Below are 16,822 nucleotides of genomic sequence, written 5' to 3'. Positions count from 1 at the left end.
GCCCTAGACCACCTACAAGCAAGCACGGTGAGCTGAGGAGGGGAAGCATACAGGAAAATCATGGGCCCGTCGCAAAAAAACTTCCCAATGTCACCCAGGAGGGGGCGGGCCCCAGTAAAGTGGAAATACAAGAGGCTTAACACCCCATGAAAAAGTGATGTGTCTCTACTTTCCTGTATCCTGGAATGCCCGTAACCAGGTAAAGTTACAGGGGGGCGCAAGCCTCCATCGGTGGGGGTAATCCCACTGGTGATCTGACCGAGTGAGATGCTATCCACGGTCCGCCAAACGCTCCAACAGAGCGGTCCTTGAACTTATGAAAAATGGCGGAAGTTAGATTTTTAGAAGTTAACTGCATGTTGTTCTTCACCGTAAAGTTTTTGAGGTATTAATCTGTTATCAAGTTTGCCTGGAGAGGGGTCCCTGTAGAGTGGCCCTACTGTTTAATTTTTAGGGCATATCTGTCACCGGGAAATGCCTGCTATGTTTTTTATCACGGGGTAGGGGAGTACAACTCACACCAAAAGGACGGACTGCTTTCACTCCACGAAATAGCAATGCCACAACCACTTCATGGCCCATCACAAGACCAGTCACTGGTCAGTGGTAGTTTCACCACACAACCCCAATTGCAAGAGGACACGGCAACAGCACACACTTCAACATGATAGAATAACAATTGGGTCCCTTAACGTTAAGGGCATGAATTCTCCCAACAAGAGCTCGATGCTAGCACGACTATTCAGACTTTCGAACTTGGATGTACTGTTTGTCCAGGAAACTAAATACACCCAGGGGGGGGGAGCGCAAGATAATCGGTAGGGACATCAGAGACGCTATCTGGGCCTTGGGCACTGAAAAGAAAGGTGGAGTCGGGATCCTATACAGGAAATCCATTGGACTCCAAATACAGCACGTCTACAGACATGATTCGGGTAGATACGTGGCCCTCGAGGGCACACTACGGTCACACACTGTCACCTTGTGTTCGGCCTACGCCCCGAACCAAGACCAATTGCAATTTACTGAGTCTTTACAAGATTCCCTTGAGGGCTGGAGAGAAGGCACACCGGTTTGTGGAGGTGACCTCAATATGATAGCAGACCCCACTCGGGATTGGGAATCAAGGAGAAAGAACGCCCAAACGCCACACAATGGGAAATATTTCTAAGCCAGCCGAGGGAACTCCACCTCATAGACACCTGGAGGGCAACACACCCTGAATCTCAGGCTTTCTCTTTTTACTCTCCCCCACATCAGACCCATTCCCGTATTGACTATCTGCTGGTTGGGGGGAAACTGAAAATCTAGTGCTTGAAGCCTCCATAGAGATAGTGGCATGAACGGACCATGAACTTTGCGTGTTAGGCCTGGATCTGGGTCCGCCATACAGCACGGAGCAGAGATGGGTGTGCAATGATTATCTCTGCAAGGACCAAGTGTTCAAGGACACTATTACAGAAGCCATGAAGACCTTTTTTGAATTGACCGACACCGGTGAGATTGCACAAAACACGATCTTGGAGGTGGGGAAGGCCACATTACGAGTGGTACTGATATCAGACGGGTTGCACAAAAAGAAGATCCAACCGAGAAGGGAAATAAAGTTGAAAACTGAGATTGCGCATCACGAGCGCATACTGCACACTCAGAAAGCAGGGGCAGACTCAATCTTGGATCATGTCATAACGCTTCGGGAGGAGTTGAAGGATATTTGGCGCTGACATAGTTGAGACTGCTGAAACAGAAATTTTACGAGAGAGGTGATAAGGCCCATGACATGCTGGCCAATAGCTTACGAAAAACAAAGGGCAGACAGAGCAGTATATAAAATTAAAAGTGAGCAAGCCTAATCCTGACCAGCCCCAGGGACATAACAGATTGTTTCTCTAGATTTTATAATAACCTATATACAACAGAGCACAGAGTCAGAGATCGAAGAGTACCTGTCGAGCTTACCCCGACCTCAGATAGCTCAGGCTCATCTAAATGTCCTTAACGCCCCAATATCTCCAGATGAGGTCAAGGACGCCATCTCCCACCGCAAAGCCGGCTCTGCCCCCGGGCAGGACGTGTACAACGTAGCATTTTACAAAGCAAACTCCAGTGCCCTTACCCCTCCCTTAACTAACCTCTTCAACTCGAAACTAGAGACCAGGCAGAACACTCCGTCATCCGCAGAGTCGAGAATAGTTGTGATCCCCAAAGAGGGCAAAGACGCCACGGAGTGCGCATCTTATCGCCCGATTTCCTTCATAAACGTGGACGCTAACCTCTACGCCAGTATCTTGGTTTACGGCTGGCCTACGTTCTCTTGCAACAAATCCACACAGACCAGATGGGCTATATAAAGGGTAGGCAAGGGGCAGACGACATACGAAAAACCCTACAACTTATGGCGCATCCGGACAAGGAAGAAGACTGTCCGCCCTTGATGTCCTTTCGATGCCGAAAAGGCCTTTCGATGCCGAAAAGGCCTTTGATCGCGTCGAGTGGTCTTTCTTGAACGCAGTAATGAAATGGGCAGGTTTGGGGGAGGTTTCGGCTAGGGGTGCGAGTGCACTATATCGCAATTCATCGGCGAAAGTACTCGTTAATGGCATCCCCTCCGATTCCTTCGCTCTAACTCGAGGCATGCGACAGGGATGTCCCCTCCCCATGATTTTATGCTCTGGTAATCGAGCCCTTTGCACAGAAAGTCCGCTCGAACTCCCAAATTCACAGCATTGGAAAGGGTAGGCAAGGAATATAAATTGGCGATGTTCGCAGATGACATCCTGACACATCTCACAAATCCGTTGGAATCCGTCACTGCCCTCTTCAAGACCATGCAAGAGTACGGAAGACTATCAGGATTTCGGGCTAACTTAAAGAAAACAACTGCACTGCTCCTTCACCCATCCACCCCCCTTCCATCCCAGTTTATAGCGATGTGGGGATTCCAAGTAAAAACGGAAGCAATTAGAAATCTCGGGGTAAAAATCACGTCTACCCTAAGCAACTTGTTCCAAACAAATTTCTTGCCCCTGTGGAACACTGCTAAATCCAACCTGAACAGATGGTCCAAACTATCATTATCTTGGGCAGCAAGGTTCACATCTATCAAAATGAACATTCGCCCTAGATTCCTCTTCCTCTTCCAGTCATAGTCCCAGACACATTCTTGGTAGAAATCAAGCAAACACTACTAGATTTCTTGTGGGCAGACTCTAAACCCAGAATCCCATACACGACTGTTAATGCTACCAAAAGATAAGGGAGGCACTGGATTCCCTGACTTCTCGCAATACTACAGCGCCGCCCAACTTGGGATTCTCTCCGACCACCTCTGGGAAAATCCTGAAAAGCAGTGGGTACCCCTGGAGAACTCTCTCTTGGCTACAGTTACATTAGGCAAATGGTTGCGGGTCCCACCCGCCTCCATGCCCCACAGGATCCGGGAACACCCAATCATGACCGTGCTATGGACCATGTCGCACCCCTCACAATCCTTGAAGGGCATAACTACTTGGCCATCTCCCCTAAGCTGTATTTGGTCCCCCTCAATACGCGATTAGCTTAGTGAAGTCCTCCACTTCCAAGCATTATACGAGGAGGGTTTAGTCAGGGCTGGGCAATTGTGGAGGAAGGGAGTATAGCTCTTGAAAGAAGAGCTAGAACAAGCGCTGCACGGCATCTGAATTTCCCCTCTACTGTACTTGCAACTCAAGAGTACCATTCACGACCCTCGATGGGGGTATTCCTTGCATCGCCCACCCACTGCATTTGAACAAGTTTTAGCAAAGAACCGGGGCTCAAGGGGACTAATCGCTGACCTATATACAGCACTCCTCACTAGGGGCCATCTGTCACGGCCCACTTCAGAAATCAAATGGGACACAGACCTTGCACTTCACGACTCCCAAGGCACGTGGCAGGCAATTCACAGAGGGGTGTGGAGTTCAAATATCTACATGCAATATAAAATGCATAATGTAAAATTGTTGTTAAAATGGCACTACATGCCTCAAAGGCTCTCCAAAATGTACCCAGGGTCTTCCCTGTATTGCTGCAGGGGATCTTGGGAGGTAAGTGATTACTGGCACCAATGGTGGAACTGTGTGCATGTTCAGACCTATTGGAGTGAAGTACTGGGGTGGATTCGAGCAATATACGGGATCTCCAGGACGCTTTCTCCGTTATTGGTACTGTTTGGCATTGGATCAGAGGAGGAAGACCCGTACACATTGCTAACACACATGCCTCGCAACCTTTTCCTGGCAGCAAGGGTATGTCTGACGATCAGGTGGAAGTTCGCTATCTTTCCCTCAAAAAGGGAATGGATCACCCAAGCTCATGCCATATACAAAATGGAGAGTCTCACCACTGCTCTCCAAGATTCACGAAACAAAAGCACATTAACCTGATATGGCTCCCCTATGGGAGGGGAAAGTTAAACGGAAAAACAGTTTTTTCTTGACTCGCTGATGCACCCATTGTCTGACTAATCAGGTCACTAGTGTGCTGCATTCAACATGTGTTCTCAACCCTTGTTGCTTTGTTGTAAAACAAATGAAATACACTTGTAAAAAAAAAAGAAATTAACATTCCATTCCTGATTGAAAGTATATTCAGTACAGCTCCAATCTTCTTGTCCTATTCCTGGGAGACTCAGATAAGCCTGATCAGAGCGCCACAGCACTCCCCAGAGTTCCAGTGCTTCCTAGGGTCCAAGCACTCTCCTGGATTCCAACACTTCACACGGAAGTGTGTTCCACAGGATTTCAGAAATACACTAGGTATTCCGTAAATAACACACAACACATTGCTCCAACTTCAGGCAGCTTTGTCTCCCAAAGTGTCCAGAACCGTTTCCACCCCTACTCATATGGTCTGTTAGCTGGAAGATTCCTTCCCTTTCTTCAAACTTCCTTTTGGCCTTTGGGCCTTTCACCGTCCCAACATGCCTTGTATTTTGGCTCCTGTCACATGACAGGGAAAATCCATAAAACATGGGCACACATCTTGAATTACATAGTTGGCATTTTGTTTCCGCCACATGGCAATTGATTCTCTCCAGGTCATGGATGCCAGTCCAAGCACCAGACTGTTGATATGCTCTTTAACCTTCAAAGTCCAAGCTTCACAGATTCAAATGTGAGTGCAGTTGGGATGTCAGAAATATATAGTCAAAATAGATTTAATAGTAAAGAGTCAAAAGGGTTGTTCTTTTGATTTTTTAAATCGAAATTTCACCACAGAGCTTAGGTTGGTGGTAGATATTAGGTAAAGGTAGAGGCTGTTCCAGTAAATTGGTGCCAGTAGTGTGCATGGTCCGAATTATGAAACCGTGTTGGCAGATGAGGTGTGGGAAAGGGGTATAGTGTTTGTAATGGAAGAGTGCAGGCAGTATTATAGCTAGAGACACATTGTTCAAGATAGGTGTAGAGTCTGTGGTAGGATTTGAATATTATCATCTTAGAATTGTTCAGGGGCACGCCTGGTGTGCATACTGCACAATGCTACAGTTAGATGAATGGGAATCCCAATGCTTTTCCAGGCTGTTGCAAGAAGTAGTGAAGGAGCCCAGGGAGTTCTGTTTCAATAATCCATCAGGCTGAAGGCTTGTGCATTAATTAGGGTTTAGCAGATTGAAAGAGAAGCAGGGTGTATTTCCAGATTACTGCGCAGGTGGTAGGGAACTATGGTGGCAGTCATGTCCAAAATGATCTTGTGGTTTGCAACAGAGCTTGAGTAGAGAATTCAATGAAAAACATTTAGTTAAAATGACCTGATTTATCGCAACCAAACCTGTAAAATTCAGAGGGTGTAGGAAGTGACAATCAACTTAACTCAGAGTCCCATCCCCCCCCGTTGATGCCTCCCATGACGGCCGTTTTTATCACATTTTTAATCCCAAGTGTGATGTCATGTATGTGCTCTTGGGCTGAGTAACGGGGGCTCAGAGTTAAGATGATCGTCACTTCCCACACCGGCTGAATTTCATGGATTTTGTTGCGATACATCAGAGAATTTTAGCGCTGTCTTAACTAAAGCTTTCTCACTGAATTTCAAGGGTTTTGTCATGCTATATCTTTTCCAGGGTCTGCTGGCCATGGCATTCGTAGCCTTTGTAGCACCAATTATTATAAAATACAGAGGCCCGATGGCCAGAGCGTTCAGCTGTGGCCCACATCCCCCTTGCCTAGTAAGTAACCAGATCCCTTTGGCTGTCTCCCCTGTCCACATTGCGTAAGTAAGCAAAAAGACTGTGACTGTGGCCATGTCGCATATCCCCCTGCTCATAGCCATTGGACCAGTACTCCTGGTGAGGCCTATAACCCTCCTTACTCAGCTGTGGCCCATATCTCCCTGCCTAGAAAATTACCAGATCCCACCGGCCATGGCCTTTGGCCGTGTCTACTATCCACATTTCAAAACCGTGCTAAAAAGAGCGTGGGCCTGTACACAAGAAACACTTGTCTACAGGTGCGTTATAAATGCCATATCATATCACAGACTTCAGCTATGTCCACTTTCCCCATTGCACCAAAAAGGGTTACAAAACATGGCTGTAGCCAGCGGGCCAGGCCTACAGCCAAGGACCATTACCCTCTCACAATAAAATTATCAGATCCCACAGGCCATGGGCGTTGTACTAATGTTGGTGGTCCCTTTGCATGTTTTAGCATGCATAAAAAGATAGCGGTTAATGGTCGGCAATTTAAAGGTTTTGCCCATCCCCACTGACACGCTTAGGCCCCCTCCCTTGTGTCAATCCTTTACATTCCGGGTTTCTAGCATCTGTAATTAGGTGGATACCAAAAACCACACTTTCACCTGCACAATACCTCACATTTGTGATGCTCCTTCTAAAGTAAAGGTTCTGTAAAATGCTTGACACTTTTTGGAACTACGTCAACACTAAAAACAGCATTGTGTACTGTACTGGGGTTACAAAAATCCCGAATACGTACATACCTTACAATCTGGGACATATACTAAGAGGGTTTTGAAAAAACAAACCATTATAAAAGTTTGCACATTGCAATTAATTTAGATCTCACACAATTATTTAAATTATGTGTGAACAAACATGACAATGAGAACAAATAAATAGCATGCCAGTGTTAATAATCATGCCGATTAAGAAGGTAATATGTGTAAGATTTGCAACTAAAGCAATCACAGTAAACAAAAACAAAATTAAGAAGGCAATAAAATTCAATTCTTTCTTGGTTTCCTCTAGTAGTTTTCAAATGATAACAAGAATGCGAACATATTAAGTCTCTGTTTTGAACTTATATCTATGGCTGTGATACTAATTAATAAGAAGCAATACATGCACAACATGTTGCCAAGTTAGGGACCAACTGGTTATCAAAGTCAAGAATTGAGAACCCATGATGGATATTTGTAAAAAAATAATTTACATCAAGACAATAGAAGTTTCTGTGTTTTTCAATGCTTTCAGTTGTCTTTGTGTTCATTAATTGAAGATGTATGATGATTCTCGTGATTGTCACATTATCTGTTTGGCAGCACACATACAATTGGAAAAGTGCAGTTTCTCAAGTGCTGATATTAGAATGTGCTAGAGAGAATAACCTCTATGAAATGGAAATGTAATATTAGGAACTTTTGAAAATCCATTTGAAATCTACGAGTTAGTCACCCAATCTTGCTTGATAATTTCCTTCTCTCTTTGAGTTTTTGGTTTTACTTTTGTCTTTAATTTTTTTTAATGTTATTGTCTCTGTAGTTGCAGTTGAACGGCTCTAAATTGTATTTAGATTGGTAGTTAATTGATATATTATTTTTTTTATTTGAATTTAATTGCATTGCAATTTCCACAAAACTAAAAATATAAGTCCCATGAACCCATTGGTAGGTTTCCTTTTTCCTTTTTCTATCCTTCCACCAAATGTTCAAGATGCTTCAATCTTTGGATCCTTTAATTGAAGGTTATTGGAAGTGGTTGCTTGACACGCTGGGTAGACTTTCCGAATGAATCTTACTACCGCAGTCACCCATGAGGTGGACGCTCCACTCATCAAGGCTGACCATCGTTGGTCATCATCCGAAGTTTGTAGTGAGTGGAAGAGAGGTGTTAGGAACTGCTGTCGTTGAATGATCAAGCCAGGACAGTAGATCATCACATGCTTTCTTGATTACACTGCTGCCGGATTCATACAGAATCTGCAACCGCTCAACTGATTAAGCCCTCTTATAGTCAGGATTGCATTAGTTTGGATTAAGTTAAGGCGTACTCTCATAAAAGTTATCCTGTAGGAACGATCTGGACATTTCAAGAGGTAAGGCTGCACTTCGTTGAATTTCAGGACAGTCTGGCGCATCTCCTTAACCAATTTAGATGCGTTGGCCTTTTTCCAAGGCTTTGATCCAGTCGAGACGAAGCAGTTTTTCCTTCATACGCATCAGGCTTACAATTCGGTCCTCTTCTGAGCAACACAAGTCGTCCAAGGTCGACTTAATGTGGTTTACCCAGTTGGTCAATCTTAGGGACGTTTTCTTTCTTAATCTCACTGTTGATTATTCTCAACACTGTTGGCCCATTTGGTGCAATTATTTTCCGAAATGAGGTAAGCCTGATCCAGTTAACTGCTGCTTGGATCGATAATAGTTAATGCCCTGGGGATCACGTCGATTTGGGTTGAGTCTGGGAGATTTAAAATCTCTTTCCAGATAATTGATTCAAGTCTTCCCCAGGTCCCGACGGGGATGCCCAAGATACCTTCCACTCCGTATGTTAAGGAAAGGAGAATTTTCCCCTTGTAGTAGGTTATGGTTGCCGCCAATGAGAAGCGGCCATATTTAGCATCCATGATTTTCGCTTGGCTAGCCAGCTGTTTAGCTTTAACTTGCAGATCTTCAAGAAGTGGAGTCTCAACAGAGCTGTTGTTAGTGATTATTCACTGGTATTTAAATGTCTCGACTATTTCAATTGGGTTTGAGTCCACAGTCCATACAAAAGACTCATTCTTCTGGTTACCTCTTTTAAAGGACATCACTTTAGTCTTTGATTGATATTTAGATGAAAGAATAATGTACAATAAAATGGGTTTATACACATGAAAATATGGTATGTAACAATTGCATATTTTATTATCCGTCCTCATGCCTCATTGTATGTACTGTTCCTTTGGAGGATGCAAGGTAATGAGCTGATCATTGCTGGGGTTTCACTTTTGCATACTTTCCATATTCTTTGTAAAACGTTGGACCCGATTCTACAAAATATCTTCATATTAACATGCACATTGTGTCCCTTTGTATATGCTTTATTAATAAGTTATAATAGTTTCACATTATAACATCTATTTATTTTTTCTGTTCAATTTGATCAATGCAGGTGGTTGGCTGTCAGGCTGGAGTTTCTTGGCAACCTGGTGGTGTTCTTTGCTGCTCTGTTTGCACTTCTGACTGGGGACAAAATAAATTCCAGCATTGTTGGCTTGTCCGTATCATATGCCTTAAATGTAAGTTTGCTTTAAATAATAATAGGACTCCTGGTTCTATGGTATTTATTTTTCCGTCATTACTATCTGTATTTATCCACATTTATTTTTTGCCATATAAAAACATGAATTGCAACCAGACTTTTTCTTGCAATTATTCAAATGAAAAAAATGCATTTATTAAAATACATACGTAGCTATATAAGAATGAAATGTTGGCTGCGTTTTTTACAATAGCAACAAATAGTTGCTCCTGCAATTGCTACTGACCAAAGTTAAATGTGGTCACCCGTTTGAGGAACTGTATTACTATTCTTTATACAACCTTTACACTCTTTATGCTGCCAGCCGGCCAATGCGATTGTCCTGCAATGCATGATTGACAGCATAGGGAACCTAGCAGAAACACCTGTTTTTCCTTTTTTTCAATTTCTATAAATAGATACAGACAGAAAGCCCTTGATTGCCATCTGTATTTTGGGATACAAATCATTAGAAAACGGAAAGCAGGGATTCTTAATTATAGTAAACCATGTATTGCATGAAAGGAATGAAAAATCAATCCTTCATTTTGGTTTAGTTATCTTTTAGTTATACAAGATCATTGGTGCTGCTAAAAGGAGTGTGGTGACGGGTACTGAACAACTCGTGATGCTTTCCAGCATTCGATCAGAATTCTTGATGAGATTATGATACCTTGGATAAACGGTCCCAAATGTTTGTTTTGGGGAACCATTTTCCAGGTTTGTAAGGGGAAAAACAATGAACCAATTCAAATGTGAAAAGTCGCCAGCATGCAAGACAGTCCTTAAGAAACACCACCTCAAACTGGAAGGTGCGCCGGCACCACACCCTCTTATAATTTCTCGCCATGATCCATAACTCAGGCTTCACACCTATACATATGTATAAATGCTCTACATTTAAATTGACATTTTACTGATGTCATATTTGCTGTCCCTATCTTGATGATACCAGCTCCTCCATCACCAGAAATATGTAGCAATCACAACCATGCCAAGTTATTTATATTCTTTAAAGTCATATGTTGTGATAACCCTTGCACCTTGCCCTCATCATTTGATTCCAAGTACAGCATTTACTCATCAGCTCAGACTGAGGATGCAGAGGGGAGTAATTTCCTTAGTACAGATGCTGTACCATAATTAATCGACTGCTCACTTGCTGTACTTCAAGAAATATGCAATGGCTACGAATATGAGAATCTCTAGATATTGTATACTTTGGTTGTGCAAGAATATACTTATTGTATACCTGTTTATTAGGTGAGGGCGATGGGATTCATTGTTTACAAAAGCAAAGTATCAGTGCTAGGGCACTACAAAGTACCCAGCAATTGCTATAAAACATGAAGTAGGCCTGAACCCAATGGTCTTGCAACTACATAGAGAGACTGAGTTTTGCTGCCTCTCCATCCCATCACTGTTCGCTTATGTACACAATGCCAGCCAATGACTGGAGGATCGCTTACAGAATTACCCAACCAGAATAGAACGGAAAAGTGCCAACCATATCTGCCATGTCAGCCATAATAGAATGGCAACAACCTGAAAATATGGCAGACGTCATGACACAGAAAGTCTTTAAGGCGCACAACTAAAGCCCACCCAGCTCTATCTTTCTGCGAAAACCTCTTGTAGGATGACAACACAACGTAATTCTGTTAACAATCCAGCCAGGCACTGCACTAATCCACAATCATGAGCACCACATTGATTATGATACCTCTGAGTGCCAAATGTATCTAGAGGCCCCTGGTTGCCTGACAGCAGCAGATACCCAGTCGGTTTCTAAAGCTCACACCATCCCTCGACCCTTGTATTTATCAGCAAACCAATAGGGACAATGAGAAATCAACATGGTGGTGGAGCATAAAGAAAGTATGTAGACAATCAAGACTCCTATTCATACTAACTAAATAGTGCAAACTATCCCAGCAAATTGGAGCATTTTACAAATTTCAGAGTCTAGATTTCTTATGTCTGCCCACTGACAAAGCTGGAAGAAGGATTGAGTTACACTGAAAAGGGTCCTAGTCCGCAGGTTGTATTTGAAATGCATCCTATACTGAATGGACTCTCCATGTTTAACAGGTGGACAAAGGCAAACAGCAACAGGATTAACTCTGGGCTCTACAAAAAAGGACTCAATAAATGGGGGTGGAAAGATAATAGACAACATATTAGTGAGAAGTCAATGTGAGGATGATTAGACCATATCACTCACAGAATATTCAGTAATGGACATTGCAGCATATTTGCACTGCCGTTCACAGACTTTTTGCTACACGTAAATTCTTGGAATCCAAAGTATTATTTTGTTAAATACCTGGTAAAACAATTAGAACTGGCACCCCTCTATTGTACGGAAATCTCATCTGGTTAAAATCCAAGAATGCATTATATACTAGCAGAAAAAGGAGATACATAACTTACAAAAGATACAGAATTCTTATAGGCAAATTATGAGGTGCAAACAAGAATTTTAGCAAATATTTTTGGTGGCACTGGTAAAACAACACACATGTTTCTCCGGTATCAGCTACTTTCTTCATTTGGCCATTGGTCTGAATATGGTAAAAACAGGAGAGAGCATGTTAAGAATCCAAGACTTTACAAACCTCTCCCAAAATCTTGGCACACATGGGTTAGTGCAACATAAAATCCATGTCAGTTTTGTGGGACTGTTCTGGGGCAATACGAGGTCCCGACTTTCTTTGGGCCAGGCACAAACATCACAGGAAGTAACCTATCTGCAAATATCGAAAGAAAAAGGATTATCTAACCATCACCCAAATGCTTCTGATGTCGGTGTGCTTCTGATGAAAGGGGACAGTGTACAGAACCAAACTACTATGGCTGATCTGCATCAGGAATCCTATACGATCCCAAAGTAAAGTCTCACTATCTTACAGCAGTAGATTGTGGAGACAATCTATTCCAAAGGGCCTTTTGTAGCTGGAAATCACTCTCTCCACTACTCCTTAAAGGTTCTGAGGATGCTTCAATTTGGCTATTGATTCTTAATCTCCTCATTAAGCCATCCAAGTAACAAGTTGTATTTTAATTTGTTTCTAGCTGCTTGGTTTCAGAAGACAACTGAACAAAAGAACATCTTTAGTTCTGGGACGCTAGTCATAAAGCCTCATTAACAGGCAACCATCAGAAAATGCAAACCAGTATTTTACCTCTACCTGTCTACTTTCAGCATTGAACCATCTGAATGTAAAAACATCTGTAGGTCTCTGATGTATAGTCTCTTTAACAGGCAACTATCAAAATGAATCAACGCAAATGTCATTCAAACATCTGGTGAAACATCTTCGAAAAAAGGCTGCATAATTGACCAAAAGCAGATCATTACCTGACATTAAAGACAGACAAGGATAAGGCCTTCCTAGTCAGGAAACCAACCTCAGTGTTGGTGTATGATGTCTGTGAACCTCAGATATAGTGTACAGATGGCTGATGCCACTGCAGGGTGTATGTACAGCACATCCAAAGTAACTCCTATCACCAGTACTCATGACAAAAAGGTTTGAGCCCAGGGTTCCATCAGTCCAGCTACCTAACAGGCTGCATTTGAGGGTGAGGTGTCTGTTGAATGTTGAGAAGTGTAGGGTCCCAGGCCGAATCGGAGATAGAAATAAAATGTTACTCCAGAAGTGAAGTAATCCTCGTCATCCCCTTCTTGAAACTGGTAGAACTTCAGTACTCACCTGTCAGTTTTAGACTTGAATCAGCGATTATGTCTCTTACAGGAGATTAATAGAACATAAATAGACCCTATTTATGAAGGAAGGGATTCCTCCTAATCATGCTTATCTATGAATACATTTACTGTTAAATATCCAGGAACTGCAATAGTCAGTAAATCCAGCATACTGCAGGCTAGTCTGCTGCTGAGTGAACCACCACTAGGTCAGCTGCTTGGTCCTGATACAGATAAGTGATGTATGATTAACATTGTGAAATGCCAGTCCCTGGCCGCCTCCAAACCTTTACGTTCCGGGAACCGACGCCAAAGGTGTTTTCTTGTCATGGAATATACTGGTTCCTACCTGACATTCAGGCTGCAAGCTGCCATTGTGGTTACAGGTACCATGGTGCACGGGACCCTGAGGGATGGTGTTTTTATTTGAGCTCTGATATTGTCCGACTGAAGCGCTTTTAGACGCAACCCCATGTCCTGGCCTGGCTATATATGTTCCTTGGAGGGAATGGCAGTTGATTGGAGCAAACTCTTCCTGAAGGAGGATGTTCCACTGTAGGCCCTGGGATGAACTCTGTTTCCTAACAGGCAGATCTGCAAATAGGAACCTTTTTCAAGGACACATCTTAAAACTCTGTGACCCTTCCTGTCGCCAAAGCACATTTATCAATAAGGAAACTACTGATAGGGTGCTCAGAAATGACCCCATAGGGAAAGCTATGGAAATGTTTACACTGGCATTATTAATTGTAACATTTGGACTTTCACCTCCAAAATGCAACCTTTTGGGGGACAGTGCCCATAATTGTTCTGCTCTTTAGGAAAACAGGAATAAATACTGGTGTCAAAGCCAGTCAGAAACCAAAATCTTTCAATTTTTGTCTGATGAAAGAAGGCCACTTTCCCAAAACCACCTTGCTGGCTCGTGACTACACACAGAGTACAACAAAATACCAATTGGAAATGTACTCCTGTCTGTGAAAAAGCCCATTGGCAAACAACCGGAATGAACTAGAATTTTGCAAAGTATGTGGTGTGAAGAGGAGTCTTGCAAAGTATGTACTGGAGAGAGTAGCAGTTTATTGGTGTGGTAATGGGAAGTAATCTAGAGGAATAGAAGACTTGTGAGGCACTTCCATCCTGTCACCATCTGCTTAAACACACAGCACCAGGAAATAACCGAGGAGAAAATACACAATAGTCAAGCCAAGATGGAACAGGAGAGCTCCAATCACATCCATGACTTTGGCCATAATAGAACAACAAAAACCTGGAAAGACAGCAAGTATCTTGACATACACAGAAAAAACATGTAGCTTAACCAGCTCCGGCATGACACTACCTTAGGGAAGACTAGTTTGGGGGATCAGCAAATCAATGAACTGAAACAAGCAGGTGGGGTAATGATTGGATTAAGCGGAAGGGAGGCAAGATAGTGGGGTAAGGTTGATGGGGTCCTGAGTCAAGACACAATGACTGTTTAGGCAGTTTATGCATACATATGTAACGCTTAGCGTCCCCTACTCTGATACCAAAACGTTACTAAAATATGAACATTTAAATGTTACTAATAAAGTCAAGAAATCAATTTAAGAACTATTCTGTTCTTAGTAAATGTAATAGCTTCATTAGAAAAAGAATTAACCGTCCTAAAAATTACATTACTTTCTAATAAACTATGGCTTTAAATACATTTCTAATAAGCTATTGCTTTACATACACAGTGCATTCTTAAGGGCAGTCTGAGTGTAGGAAGGTTCTGTGTGCGGCACCTCCATTGGAACACACGATCCATCAGACCTAGCTCTGTAACAAGACTTTAGAGAACAAAGCGAAAGCAGGGTCATGCAACTGTAATAACACTGTGAATGCAGGATTTTCTTTAAAGGCATTGGTTCAATATTTCTGTTCGACTATCACTGACATATTTTCAGCAGAATCATAAGAGTCCTGCAACCTCACGCCATTTGCCACAAATTACATTACGTGACCATTAACCCCAGTGATGGTCCATTGCAGGTTTTCTTAAACAATTGACTGCAACGCATAAATACAGATGTATACATAACAGACAAGCATACACAACTGTTCACAATGTACTCACAAAAACGTAATAGCAGTCACACTGTTGAAATCACAGTGAGTTCAAATATATTGGTTGGGATGGAGCAACTGTTTAAGAATCAGAGATTGGATCTTCTATTACAAACAAGCTCTTTATTTCAGATCACTCAGACTTTGAATTTTTGGGTGCGAAAAGCTTGTGAAATTGAAACCAATGGTGTTGCTATTGAAAGAGTTTGTGAGTATGCAGACATGGAAAAGGAGGTAAGTGTTTTTTTATAAGACTTAGAGTGTGTTTGAAGTATAGTTTGCAATTTAACAATGGAAATAGTTATATTTGGAGCAGTGGTGGAAATATGTTTAGTGCACACTACAAACTGAACTTATAACAGTTTCTGATATCAGGATTTACTATTATGCAAGTAAACAATATTATTTGTACATATCAATCCCAAAAGTAAGGCACAACTGTGTCATTTAGGATTAAGCAAAACAAAAGAGGAGATTGTTGGAAGGTTTAGAATTAATCTTAACCTCTGGCATTGCTCTGGGCAATCCGCCATGCCATCGTTCTTCGCCTTCCAAGCCATTAAACAGCCTTCCGCAAGATTCTGAAAACTCAACTATTCCACTAACCAGCCACTTCAGACACACCTTACAAAAACTTCACCTCTCCCATCTGCACCGGACCAGTGGGATCATTTATGTAAAATGCCCAAACTGCAACTGAAATGTATGTCTAAACTGCTGTACGCTTATGTTATTTTAAAAGTTATGCTCTTTGTGTAAGCAAGTATCCTGAACAGCGCCACAATGCCCTAGGGCTGATGTGCGCTATACAAATGCAAATAAATAAATTAAACCGGCAGAAAGACCATATACAAAACAGGCTTGTAATGGCTTGGCAGGTGAAGAACGATGATGTGGAGAGCTGCCTAGAGCAATTCGAGAGGTTAAGATTAATTCTAAACCTTCCAGCCATCACCACTGGTACAACAGGTATGCCCTGATGTGAGTCCCGTGCCTGCTGGCCCTATTAACCCAAGCTTCTCCTCACTGATGAGGCCCAACAAGGCCAAAATATGTTTGGGGATGCTTGTGGTCTCGTGCAGAAGGGATATGACCAAGCAGTTCGGGTTGGACTGCCCCTTTTGGGGTGTGACCAACATGATTTGCATATGGATTTTCGCCTTTTGTAATGGCTTGGCAGGCAAAGAACAGTGGTCATGGGGTTGCCCACAGCAATGCCAGAGATTAAGATTAATTGTGAACCTTCCAGCCATCACCTCGTTTGTTTTGCTATAGCTTTTTAGGATTTAAATATGTGACCTTCAAGTTACACAGGCATATCTGCACTGTTTCGTTAACCCACTGTCACATGTTGTTGTTGTAAAATACCAAACAGTACTCTAATTGTACTGTATTTTCTGATAGGATGGGTTATTGCAAGACATTTTGACTGTCAGAAATGTAATCTTATAGACTGCACACCATTATTCCTACTCCAGAAATGTTTAATACTCAATAGGATATACATCACATGGTCCCACCCCCAGTGGATTATGAAG

The 16,822-nt window shown here is 42.5% G+C and overlaps 1 protein-coding gene across 2 annotated transcripts in view; it reads left to right on the top strand.

Annotated features, from left to right (window-relative positions):
• Positions 1–16,822, top strand: part of LOC138526081 (multidrug resistance-associated protein 1-like) — a 1,621,759-nt gene that overhangs the window by 1,449,189 nt on the left and 155,748 nt on the right. For both annotated transcript variants that reach the window (XM_069636425.1, XM_069636424.1), the window contains 2 exons: positions 9,353–9,479; positions 15,417–15,518. In XM_069636425.1, the coding sequence (XP_069492526.1) occupies positions 9,353–9,479; positions 15,417–15,518 (229 nt within the window). The remainder of the gene's footprint in view (positions 1–9,352; positions 9,480–15,416; positions 15,519–16,822) is intronic.

The sequence above is a fragment of the Ambystoma mexicanum genome, chromosome 7p, assembly GCF_040938575.1.
Source record: "Ambystoma mexicanum isolate Mex_15411 chromosome 7p, UKY_AmexF1_1, whole genome shotgun sequence".
Lineage (NCBI taxonomy): Eukaryota > Metazoa > Chordata > Amphibia > Caudata > Ambystomatidae > Ambystoma > Ambystoma mexicanum.
Note: the sequence above shows the minus strand (reverse complement) of the source record. Positions and strands in the feature narration are given on the sequence as shown.